The 12,282-nt window shown below is 61.5% G+C and overlaps 2 protein-coding genes across 8 annotated transcripts; both read left to right on the top strand.

Moving 5' to 3' along the window:
- The first annotated feature begins 9 nt into the window (after positions 1–9).
- SPATA33 (spermatogenesis associated 33) lies at positions 10–4,323 on the top strand. Its single transcript, XM_036303389.1, has 2 exons — positions 10–567; positions 3,370–4,323. Exons 1-2 carry the CDS (start codon positions 324–326, stop codon positions 3,717–3,719), a joined length of 594 nt encoding a protein of 197 aa, XP_036159282.1. The 5' UTR covers positions 10–323; the 3' UTR covers positions 3,720–4,323.
- Positions 4,324–5,663: 1,340 nt separating this feature from the next.
- Positions 5,664–12,282, top strand: CDK10 (cyclin dependent kinase 10). 7 transcript variants are annotated; one of them, XM_036303372.1, is made up of 13 exons: positions 5,664–5,809; positions 7,268–7,340; positions 7,910–7,981; positions 8,518–8,620; positions 8,723–8,804; positions 8,900–8,967; positions 9,609–9,661; positions 9,820–9,889; positions 10,432–10,491; positions 10,754–10,877; positions 10,964–11,103; positions 11,404–11,456; positions 11,760–12,282. In XM_036303372.1, exons 1-13 carry the CDS (start codon positions 5,723–5,725, stop codon positions 11,855–11,857), a joined length of 1,083 nt encoding a protein of 360 aa, XP_036159265.1. In that variant the 5' UTR covers positions 5,664–5,722; the 3' UTR covers positions 11,858–12,282. The 7 variants fall into 7 exon arrangements, with proteins under 7 accessions (XP_036159265.1, XP_036159266.1, XP_036159261.1 ...); XM_036303373.1 differs by having other exon boundaries at positions 5,792–5,809; positions 7,884–7,981; XM_036303369.1 differs by lacking the exon at positions 5,664–5,809 and adding an exon at positions 6,414–7,168.

Raw genomic sequence — 12,282 nt, 5'->3', positions numbered from 1 at the left:
CCGCCCGGCCGCGACGTTTGTGAGTCACCGGCGCAGCGCGCCCGCCGAGGAGCAGGTGCCGGCCGGGCTGGGCCGCGGGGCGGCGGGCCCACCGATGAGGCTTTGCCGAGCCAACCCCCCGGGAAAGGTAAAGGGCCGCCGGCCCGCGTCTCCGGAGCGGGCCGCACCTGCGGGAGCTGGGGGTGCTGGGCGCCCCCCTCCTGCGCCTGAGTCCCGGTGACCGTGCCTCGGGAACCCTTTCTGCCATAGAAATATACGGTTCAGGGAAATGGAGTCGCCCAGGTCTTCATTCTGAGCCAAAGAAGGCAACTGAAGAAGAACGCATGCATTGCCCAAGAGTCAGTCAATCACGTCCAATTAACTGTCCATATATTCCAGGTGAGGAGCAAATGGGGTGCACCCACTCAGGCCCAAAGCCTAAGCAAAGGTCGGTGGACAGTCTTTCCTCTAAGTCTGCAGAGGGCCGCTTTCGGAAGGAAGGGGCCGCCACGCAGCAGGTGCCGGCACGTGGAGTCAAAGGTACGACCCACCCAAAAGGGGACAGAGCCCAGGTTGCAGCTTCAGGGAGTCTGGGGACGGGGTGATCAGGGATCCTGACAACAGGGTGGGCGGGTTTAGGATCTCTGTGTAAGAGGGGACAGGTTCAGTAAAGGTTGGGGGAGTTGCCAAGTGATAGGCGCCTAACAGTCAGGAGGGGCTCAGCACCCAGACACAGCGCTCCCCGCTCCCGTCCCAGCGGGTGGAGGCACTGTCTGTTCCTCAACCCCGAGACTGGGTCCGCAGCTTGGAAGGCTGCCCCAGGCTGGAGCACAGTCACGTGTCAGAAGAACCTCCGTGGGACAAAGGGCTGCAATTGCTTGGCAAGTTTATCCACTTCGTCACAGTCCAGGGTGGGTGTGGGCAGGGGACTGCCTGTCACACCGTCATTTCAGGGGGGTGGAGAGAGGATGGACACCCTGGCGGTGTGTCTCGGTGGGGGCGTCGTCCTACACACTGAAAGGTTTTGAGTCTGATTTTCGGTCAGGGCACATACGTATGTTGCAGGTTTGATCTCAGGTATGGGAGGCAACTGATCGCTGTTTCTCTCTCTCTTACCTTTCCCCTCTCTCTAAAAACTAATCAATAAACATATCCTTGAGGGAGGATTTAAAAAAAAGGTGAGGCTAGAGTTTCAAGAAAGAAGGTGAAGTGTGTGGTTTCTCCAATAATGAGGCATCTCAGCAACAAGGGTCAAGCTACTGACACCCGGGACCCCGAGGGAGTCTCCACAGCCGGGCACCAGGTGCAGGAGCCACACATAGAGACGATGGTGTTATCATTCCATTTACATGAAACGCCCAGGAAAGGCCAATGTATAGAGGGAAGCCGGGCTGAGGGTGAGAAAGGGGGTGGGCGCAAATGGGAACAAGAGTTCTTAAAACTGGATCGAGGGTTGCCTGCCTCTGGAAGTTTGCTAAAAATCATTGAAGAGTGTGTTTTATCTTTTTAAAAGTGTATACTTTAAACAGGTGGATGTTATGGTATGTAAATTATACCACAATAAAGCTGTTAAAAAAGAAAGGAAAATTAGTCAGCAGTGTTCAATGCTGCAGAGACATGGCCGCGTGGAATGAGCGTGGCCGGTCTGCCTCGGTGGCCGGCAGGGAGCGAGTGGAGAGTCTGCCAGGAAGAACATGGAACGAGGGCGCACACCCCGGCTTTTCACTTGCGGGGTTGAGACCTTGTGGAAGTCGGAGTCTTTTAACCAACCTAACACCGTAACAGCTTCGGGGAAAGGGAGAGTTCCAAGTCAAGAATTCTGTGTATTACCCAAGTATTGAAAGTAAGCTCGACTACTATGGGACAGACACCAAAGGGCCTGCTGGCCTGGGCGTGCTGGCCGACGGAGAACGGGCCTGCGGGAGCTGTGGAGCAACGGAACGTTCTGCATCGTGTTTGGGTGCTCACACTGGTGGGTGCAACTGTGAAAACTCACCCAGCTGAGCAGTTGCGAACTGTGCATTGTATCTTGTGTGGTTCACACCCCAAAACGCCATGGGACATAGCGAGTCCTGTCTCTGAGAGCCGCACCCAAATTCTTTAGGTCTCACTGGTGTGATGGATGGACATGGAGTCTGAGGTTCGCCGCAAAGTGAAGGTAGACGCACGGCTGCTGGTGTTTCCCCAAGACAAGCCCAGGTCGCCCACCACGAGTTCCGAGTCCCGTGGAGCGTCCGTGACGCTCCTCCGCCTGGACGTGGCCTTGTCCCTCTCCCTAGATTGCTCTTGTAGCCATCAGACTGTGGCCGAGGTGACCTCTGAGGCTGGGCCAGGACAGGCTCATTGGAAGGCTGGCTGGGGCTGGAGCCCAGAGCCCCGAGCTGCCCCCTGGTGGAGGTGCTGCAGTCAGCGGTCCCATCTCTGAGCCCTCCAGCCAGAGTCAAGCAGAAGCCAGTGTCAGTCAGCAGCCCTGCGAGTGGCCACCTTGAATGTCCTGCAAGGAGAATCATTCCATATGCAATTCTTAACCAACACATATTACTTTAAATTAAATATTCTTAACCTTTTAAGTAGTTGTAATATATGAAACACTTGTATAAAACAATGTGAAAAAATAAATTCCCCACTTGAAACTAAATGGAGAATAGGATGACATGAAGTGCCCAGTGCAGGCTGTGGTCCCTTGGTTACAATCATCCAGGCTGTCTGCAGGGTTGAAGTTCGAGGGGGCTCTGGACCTGACACCCGGGCTCCAGCATCTCCCTCTGCCATCAGCCTCGGGCAGGTGACTTAAACGTCCTGTGCCTCAGGTCCTTCATCTGTCAACCGAAGGGACTCGAGGACCTGCTTCAGAAGCTGGTCGTGGGGCATTACTCACGGGCTCATTCCCGTGTGGCTAGGCCTGTGAGGTGTGGTGGGAACAGGGTAAACGGCCAAGCCGTCCTGGTGCAGGACGTGACGCTGTGAGTGCTGCTGACGCACACACATCTGCGCAGAGACCTCTGTGGTGCTTTACCGGAGGCGTGAAGGGATGTGCCTCCAGCTGCACCCCCAGGGGTCCGGGCAGGGAAGGGCCTTCTGCTTTTTGTAACATTTGACACACTCAGCATTTCACAAGTTTCATGTATTCCTTGCAAACTTAACAAGTTTAAGAAAATGTGGCCAACATCAGGAGTGTCCGTTTGTGCAGCGTTCTGACTGATAAAGTTCTGTACAGAAAGCTGTTACCAGTGTTAGAATCCTTTGGAAACTGTGCTCCTGAAACTTCACCTGAGGCACACCTGCCTTTTCGAGGTTGTCTCCTGCCTGAGCCTTTGGCAGCCTGGTCTCCACGGCGGATGGCAGAAGTCTCCTTTCATCCTGGAAAGAAGGTGTCTAGGTGAAGCTTTTGAACGTCCGTGCACAGTTCTGTTTCCAACCTCACCTGTTTCTTTGTCCTGAACCACGAATCTAGTCCCTGTGCTTTGGCCGCACACAGACGCCGTCTGCTTCGCTGCAGACTTACTGAATACCTGGATGTTTCCTTCCTTCCAGAGAAACGTGGGGCAAAGGCAACGTCAGGCAGGAGCAAAGTTGTCATTCCACAGATCGTCATCACTTCGGCCTCAGATGAGACTCTCACCTGTTCCATCGGGAGCCAAGAGCAGAGGACCATTCACGAGGAGATGGAATGGGGCCCCTACGCCCGACACAGGAATCCCAGCACAATAGACGCCTATGCTTTACAGACTAAAGAATAAACGACCACCTGAGTCGCTGTCCTTATTCACTGTGCTCTGAGCTCAGCCGTGATGGCAGAAGGGCTGCCCTGCCCTGTGGAAAGCTGCAGGTGCCCCTTCGGGAGATGACAATCTCCCTGCCCCGCCCGTGACTACCATGGTCTCACCTTCCCCAGGGCTGCTGGCAGCTTGGCTGAGGGCAAGAGTGACTTAAATTAGTTTGAATAAATCATCCCCGCCCCCCGTTGGAAATGGCTGGCTGTGCAGTGATAGACAGCAGGTGGCACCTCTCCCTTCGGTTCAACTCCCTCCCACCCACTCTGAAGGAGCATGGGCTGTGTGGTGAGATGTCCCCGCACGTGGAAAGGTGGGGCTCTGAGCACTCAACCTGAAGGTGTCGCATTCCATGGAGGGCTCAAGGGCTCCCCGCCTGGCTGCTCCAGGGCATTAAGCATCCAAAAGGAGAATGTGGAAGGGGGTGGGGGGCAGCCGTGCATGTGGAACCTTGGAAGTGGCCCTGTCACAGCTGCCCGGGAAGAGGACAGCTGAGCTGGCACTGCCCATCTTTTTGGCTGTGAGGGCTCCCTATGGGGACGGGCCACCCGGGGGACCCCTCAACTGTCCCACCTCACCAGCAGTGCTCAGGTGCAGAGAATGCCCCTCTGGCTGGGCTCACATTTAGTCTGGTGACACTGTTCGCTTCCTTAGTTCCTGGAACGGTCAGCAGGCTCTGCACACAGTTCCTATTTCTCTGTTGATGAGGACTATGTCCTTTTAGTATTAAATAGTACAACTGACTTCCAACCAACCAATTTTGGTATAATCTGAGAAATCTCAGATTGACATCGTTTACTAATACGTTATTAGTGTCACTACTTATATTCAATGTGTTTATGCATTCTGATTGTCACAACTAAATATACAGAAAAATCAAGTCCATCCAAGTGTGGATTTGACCCCATAGGGTCAGGACGACTGCCCTTCTCCATAAAGTTTCTTGCAACCATTACATTTGTATTATTGGACCTAGAAATTACCCTCCTTCCCCTGCCCTGAGCATCTCAAGTAATCTGAACACTATTTACCATGGTGCTCATTCCAGCCTCATTATTAGCTTATGAATGAATGAAAAAGAGCTGGGCTGCCCCAGGGGGCTGGGCGGAAAGGTGGAGTGAGGACAGATGGGGGCCGCTCGGGACGAACTCGCGAAAATAAGGGCAACGAGCAGACGCTGAGACGGAGGAAGCCGCGGGGCCTCCGGCTGAGCCCGGGGCGAGTGTCCGGGAAGGCGGGACAGGACGCCGCCCGGGCGACACGGAGCGACCCTGACCCCGAGGGACAGGTGCCCCCGCGGAGAAGCCGCCCAGGCGATGGGAGCGCCTCCGGGATCTCATCCCGTTTTTATAAAACGCGCGCTGTACTCCTGGAACTGCTGCGATATAAGAAAACTTAAAAGCTAGAATGAACTGTTCGTTTAACTGGAAATAAGATGATTCCCACGCATTAATTTCCAAGTTGCACAATGTTCCTGACTTACGTTAACGTTACTTTAGCGCCGGCAGCGCGGCCCCAGCCCAGGCCTCCCGCTCCCGGTCCCTGGCGCGCACGGCGCTCCTGATGGCCGTCCCCGCGGCCCCGTCCGCCCGCCCCAGCCGGACAGTGAGCCCGCCGGGCAGGGCCGGGCACCGCGCCAGGGGCCCCAGGACCCACCGCCGCGTGCGGGCCCGTCCTTCCCCGCAGGCCCTGCCCGCCCGCCCTCCGAGCGCCAAAGCCCGGGCCCCGCGGCCCCTCGCGGCCGCTCCTCCACCAGCCGCCGTCGCTCGGCGCCCCAGCCCGGCCAGGCGCCAGGTTGACAGCGAAGCGCGAACCTCCAGAGCCCGAGCGCGTCCTGGGAGCGCCGGTCCTCCGATGCCCTCGGTTCCCTTGGCAACCGTCGCCAGGGGCAACGCCCCGGAAGTGGGGACGCGCCTGCGCCGAGGGAGCCGTCCGCGCCTGCGCCCCGGGGAGTGGGTGCCGCGCTCGGCATGGCGGAGCCGGAGCCGGAGGCGGAGCAGATCCGCCTCAAGTGCGTCCGCCAGGAGGGCTTCTTCACGGTACCTCCGGAACACAGGGTGCGTCGGGGCGCTCGGGGGAGAGCCGCGCTCGCTGCGGACGGGCGGCGCCGACGAGCCCGGGCCCTCAGTGTCGCGCTAAGGCGCCGCGGTTTCCGGCAGGGCGGGACGGCAGTCCCAGAGTTCCTCGCGGCCGGCGCGGAAGCCGGCGCCCACCCCGGCGAGGAGGGGCGGTCCGGGCTCGGGCGTCCTCACGGGCGTGTTTTAGAGTTTTGCGCCCCGGAGCACCTTGTGTCGGAGGAGGGTTTGCTCGGGGGCGCGGTCCCGGCCCCGCCTCCCTGTCCCGTTGCCGCCGGCACCATGGCCGCCCCTTTGGTGGAGGAGGAGGGGAACCCTGGCGGCGGGACTGTGGTCTCCCTGGCGCCCCGAAAGGCCCCGTCCGCACCCGGAGGGTCACCCACGGCCCGCGGCGGAGCGGGCGCTGCACCCCCAGCTGCGCCCAGTGCGGCCGCGTCCCCGGCTCGGGGCGCTGGGCGCTGAGACGCACCCCGATGAGGACGCAGCCGGGTGCACAGCAGGAGGCGGTTCAGGCAGCTGCCCGCCTCTCCGAGGAGCACCTTCCCGGGGGCGGGAGCAGTCAGGGGGGAGGGCCGGAGGGGGTCAGGGGGAGGAGGGGGAGGCGGGCACCGAGGGGCGTCCCCAGTCCCCGCTTGGCCCCCAGGCGTTAGCCAGCGGCGCGTTGGGGGCAAGGCTTGGTCAGGGAAGAGGCGGGGGCCAGGGAGGAGCTGTTGGAGTCCAGTCCTACCCGGGCGCCCGCCTGTGGTGTACCCCTAGGAGGGTGTGTTGGGGTACCAGCTCTCTGCTAGGACAGAATGTGCTTTACTTCCCTCTCCCCTGACCCTCCGGAGGGGCGGCTGTTTAGCACAAGGTGGGCCAAGCACTCGGGTTGGCCAGGACCTAGTCACATGGGCGCACCCAGCTGCAAGGGAGGCTGGGAAACAGCCACCCCCGGGGGCTGCAGGCCCCTGCGCCGCCTTTCACAGCTCGGAGGAGGCAGTGAGGCCCGCGTGCAGGGGCAGGAGCCTCTGCCACAGACACATTCCCCCCGGGTCGGTATTCCTGACGCTTTGCCATCTGCGGAGCACACCGAGGCTGGCGCCGCGCAGACTTGCTGTGGCGATGGGACTGTTTTCTGATTCGTCCAGTTTGGTCCCCATGAGCCACTTGAGGCCGTTGAACACTTCCCGTGTGGCTAGTGCAGCTGAGGAGGGGAACTTGTCATTTTGGCCACAGCTGGCCGGTGGCTACCTTGTCAGGCAGGCCCGCCTGGGCCGTGGGATCGAAGGGCGCGTTGCCTGCCCAGCATCTCGTCCCCCTTTTCTCATCTCACAAGCCCACGTGTGGCTACCTTTCTGCCCGGTGAGTGAGACCTCAGTGGTGCAAAGAAAGTGTGAAATACCTGTCTTCAGTTGTTCCATCCGCTGCCAAATCCTCGCACTACCAGCCCCTCTCTCACAGCTGGGACGGTGCCGGAGCGTGAAGGAGTTCGAGAAGCTGAACCGCATCGGGGAGGGCACCTACGGCATCGTGTGTGAGTGGCCGAGGTGGGAGGCTGGGCCTGGGACCGTCCCACAGAGGCTGTCAGGGCCGGCAGGAGCCGGGATGAAAGCCTGTGCAGGTGATTACCCGTCTGGATCGCCGTCAGGCTGCTCCCGGGTAACCACGAGTGGCCCCGTTGCAGTAGTTAGTGCAAAACTCGCCAAGAGCGCACAGCAGCCGGACGCCGGTGTGCATCCCACCGCTGAGTATCTCACAGGCCGCACAGTGCTCTGCGGAGCCATCTTTGTGCAAAACAAGGCTCCTTTGTAGATAAAGTACCTGGTTTGGTGTGAGAACGTGGTAACAACAGAGCTCCAAGCGGTGATCTGCATACCCACTCAGGGAAACTTGGAGGGAGCTCTTTATAACTAGGCACCCTGTGCCCAGGCAGGCGAGGACTCCCCAGGAGCACGTGTCTAGTGGGGCCACGGGTGTTGGGTTGCAACTGGGCTCCTGGTTGTCAAAGAGAAAGGGAGCCCAGGCATCCGGAAGAGGCCGTGTGGTACAAGGGCGTGCGCTCGGGGGCGGGTTGCAGTCCACCACGGATGAGTTTCCTCCCAGATCGGGCCCGGGACACCCAGACGGACGAGATTGTCGCCCTGAAGAAAGTGCGGATGGACAAGGAGAAGGATGGTGAGCAGGGCAGGGACACCAGCTCAGAGTGGGCGGGGCAGAAAGGTGCAGGTTGACTGAGGCTCCCTGAGGACTGGACCCCGGTGCTGAGAGTGCCCGGCGGCCCTCTGGGAGCATCTGTGTGGTGGTTGGAGGGGCTGGTCTGTGAGGGCCCCAGGTCGTCACCCCACCCTCTGGGCTGCAGTCCTCCGTCTCCCTCCTCATCTGTCTCAGCTCCCAGCCCCCACAGGGCCTTCCCCTCCCCAGGCCCGGAGGCAGCCCCTGTGCGCACACCCCGCACCTCCCTGGCTGCCCCGGGGCAGGGCTCACAGCCCCTCACCTCCCTGGCTGCCCCGGGGCAGGGCTCTGGGGTGCTCACAGTGGCCCGTTCTTCATAGCGGTCAGTGCAGAGAGCTGCTGCTTTGCATCTGACGCAGAAAGGACGGCCTCAGTTCTTCTGAGCGAGCACTGGGGCCCTGACTGGAGGGCGGGGCTCGCTGAGGGCGGGGTGCAGGGGTCCTGTCTGCAGTGGGCTTGCTGAGCGTGTCCGGTTGCAGGGGTCCCCATCAGCAGCCTTCGCGAGATCACGCTGCTCCTCCGCCTCCGCCATCCAAATATCGTGGAGCTGAAGGAGGTGGTGGTGGGGAACCACCTGGAGAGGTGAGCATTCTGGCCTCGCACAGCCCTGCCCCGCCCTCTGCCAGCCCCCCACCCCTGGCGAGGAGGTGGAGGTGGCCTGCGTGCTCCCTTTGCTTCTTCCAGCATCTTCCTGGTGATGGGCTACTGTGAGCAGGACCTGGCCAGCCTTCTGGAGAACATGCCAACGCCCTTCTCGGAGGCCCAGGTGCGAGGGTGGGGCCCTGAGGGCTCTTGACGGGTCCTTGTCCAACACATTGGTGCCCGACAGGGCCCGCCCTGACCTCCTGGCCCTCTGCACAGGTCAAGTGCATCGTGCTGCAGGTGCTGCGGGGTCTCCAGTACTTACACCAGAACTTCATCATCCACAGGTGGGGGCTCTGGGGGGCCTGAGGGGGGCAGGGCCTCAGGTGCTGGGATGGCATCAGCCTGGAGGAGGGTGGAGTCTTGGGCATTGTACTGGCTTTGACCCTGTACTGACCCCGGCTTCCAGTGCGCCGCTGCCCAGGGTCTGAGAGGAGCAGGAGCAGACAGGCTCGGTGCAGTGGAGGTTGTCTTGATGCTCCTGGGGAAGCATCAGGACAAAATAACACCTCCTGCTCTGATGGTGTGAGTGAAGTCAAGGCTCTGAGAAGTCCCGCAGTGGAGAGCCTGCCTGGGGTCTTGTGTCACAGGCCAGGAAAGGCCCAGACTTGGGGGGTGGGGGTGAAGGGGGACCATCTGAGCCCAGAGCAGGACTCTGCAGGCAGCAGCTCCCTGTGCCCTGGGGCAGTTTGTGCTGCCCTGGGCGGGGAGCCAGGGCAAGACTGGAAGTTAGATGTGGGCTCGAGGCCTGGCTCTGCCACTTCTCAGATCCTTGAGAGCTCAGGTGTCCAGCTGCCTTTTCTGCCTGCCCTCCTCATTTAATAAGTTCACGCAGGAGATGTGTGGGAGAGCGTTCCGAGTGTTACCATGATGATGACAAGACTACCGGTGGCGGTCACGGGACCCTGACGTTCCCTTTCTGTCACAGGGACCTGAAGGTTTCCAACTTGCTCATGACCGATAAGGGTTGCGTGAAGACAGGTGGGTGCGGGTGCTGGCTCTGAGGTAGGTGTCTCTGTGCCTGCCGCCTTGCTGGGGGGCGGGGAGGGCAGATCTGTCCTTATAAGCTCCCTGAAGGCTATGAGCCGGCCCCTCACTGGGTGACACCCCTCCCTCCTGTCGGCCTGCCTCCGTCACAGCGGATTTCGGCCTGGCCCGGGCCTGTGGCGTCCCCGTGAAGCCAATGACGCCCAAGGTGGTCACTCTGTGGTGAGTCCCTGGGCCGGGGTGTGCCCGGTGGAGGTGTGTCGGGGGGTCCCTGCCGGCCTTTGAGCTGCACACACTGGAGGTTGGGTCTGGGGCAGCTCCCGGCAGCAGGACACCCAGCCTGGCTCTGTGTCGGGAAGGCGGTTGCTACCCTGCCTGCAGGACGGGGTGGCCCACGTGGCTGACTGTAGCTGCTCACTGCGTTTCCAGAGGCAGCTCAGGGGCGTGGCTAAAGGGAAGACACTGGAGTCGGATGCCTCCTGCCATGTTACTCAGTCCCGTCTCTGAGACGGCGGACAGTAGGCCTGCCTGAGGACCCAGTGCTGTCTGGGACGCACACAGGAGCTGTCCAGCAAGGGCAGCTGTGTCCAGGTGCTGCTCGCATGGGCAGAGCTTCCCAGGAAGGCGGGCTTGGTGGTGTCAGCAGTCCTGCTGCCCGGGACGTCTCGGGCTCCACTGGTGGCTGGTGGGTGGGCTGCACCGGTTCGCTGTGCCCTGTGGACGCCCAGGAGCACCGGGCGTGAGGTGGGCGCTTCTGTCTGCAGGTACCGAGCCCCGGAGCTGCTGCTGGGCACCACCACGCAGACCACCAGCATCGACATGTGGTGAGGGCAGAGGTCGTGTGGGCGCCGTCTGGGCGATGGGGCTGGCATCTGCTCCCAGCTCAGGGAGGTGGCCTGCGCCTGGGATCCCCAAGGGAAGCCCCCAGCACTGAGGTCCACAGGAGGCCCTGCCCTGCAGTCACCAGAGGCCTGCTGGGCCCATCTATGGCCACCCCATGTGACCTCTGGAGCTCCAGCCCGTCCCAGGGCCGCGTCGGGGTGGTGCTAACAGGTGTGTGAGGTGAGGCACTGCTCTGCTCTGCAGGGCCATGGGCTGCGTCTTGGCCGAGCTGCTGGCCCACAAGCCCCTTCTCCCGGGCACATCTGAGATCCACCAGGTGGACCTGATCGTACAGCTGCTGGGGACACCCAGTGAGAACATCTGGCCGGTGAGCACCCAGCCTCTGCCCTCCCCCTCCCTGCACCCCTCCTGCCCCCACTGGGCCTGCCCCTGCAGCTCCGCTCCCATCCGCAGGGCTTCTCCCGGCTGCCGCTGGTCAGCCAGTACAGCCTGCGGAAGCAGCCCTACAACAACCTGAAGCACCGGTTCCCGTGGCTTTCCGAGGCCGGCCTGCGCCTGCTGAACCTGCTGTTCATGTACGACCCCAAGAAAAGGTGCTGACCACGGGCAGGGGGCGCTGCACCGGGCCCTTTGAAGAGGGCTTCTCAGAACACAGGCCGTGCCGCCACCAAGGGTCCCTCCAGACACATGCGTGGCGAGCCAGGTGCCCAGTTCTGTGGTCTCTGTCCACTCAGATCACGGAGGCCACTGTGAGGTTCCCATCACTTTCTGGGCCCCAGCCCCCTTCCTACCCACCTTCTGTTGCTGGGAAATGGAAACCAGGGCTGCCGGGTCGGGCAGCTGTTTGGGGGCCCAGCCTGAGCGAGGGGTGCTCACGGCAGACTGTCCCCCAGGGCGACGGCCGGGGACTGCCTGGAGAGCTCCTACTTCAAGGAGAAGCCCCTGCGTGAGTCCCCAGGACCCTCAGGCTCCGTCTGCAGAGCTCTTGGCTGGTGGTCTTTTTCGGGGGGGGGGGGGGGTGCTTGGGACTGCCCCAGAGTTCCTCAAGCCCCAGCTTGTGATGTGGGGGTGGGGGGCACTCCCAGCCCAGACCCATCCAGATGGCCTGCTGGCCCTGCATGGGCAGCCGCTGGACACTGGGCACACATACTATCTGCAGGTCATAGGGGAGCAGAGGGAGGTGCAGGGGGGCTCCAGGCACCTGAGGTGAATGCCAAGTACCGCCAGTGCTGACGCCCCCTCCCCACAGCCTGTGAGCCGGAGCTCATGCCCACCTTCCCTCACCACCGCAACAAGCGGGCTGCTCCCGCCGTGTCTGAGAGCCAGAGCAAGCGCTGCAGGCCCTGATGCAAGGCCCCTGCCGGCCAGGCTGACGGCTCCCGAGATCCAGCTGGACCCTCGGCCCAGGACTCACCAGCTGCTTCAGCCGACCGCTCCGATTCCTGCCTCCTCACCCACCACTGCCCCCGACAGCAGGGTGTGCACTGGTGATGTGGATGTGGGCGCCCTGAGCTGTGGTGGCCACACCTGGGGCCCTACTAGGTTCTGCCTATTGCCTCACCCTGGGCTCCTAGCAGCTCTGGAAGCACCCATGGGGCTCATCTTAGGGGTGTTGCTGGCAAGGGGCGTGTGGAGGGGTCGGGTGTGGGTTGGACCTGGGTCTGGGCCATGACCACTTGGAGACACCAGAGCAAATGCCCTCCTGGGGGCAGAGCCCCAGGGGAGGGTACGGTTGGTGCTACAGGAACTGAGATAAAAGCTTTCCTGACAGA

This window comes from Myotis myotis, unplaced genomic scaffold, assembly GCF_014108235.1.
Source record: "Myotis myotis isolate mMyoMyo1 unplaced genomic scaffold, mMyoMyo1.p scaffold_m19_p_37, whole genome shotgun sequence".
Classification (NCBI taxonomy): Eukaryota; Metazoa; Chordata; class Mammalia; order Chiroptera; family Vespertilionidae; genus Myotis; species Myotis myotis.
Note: the sequence above shows the minus strand (reverse complement) of the source record. Positions and strands in the feature narration are given on the sequence as shown.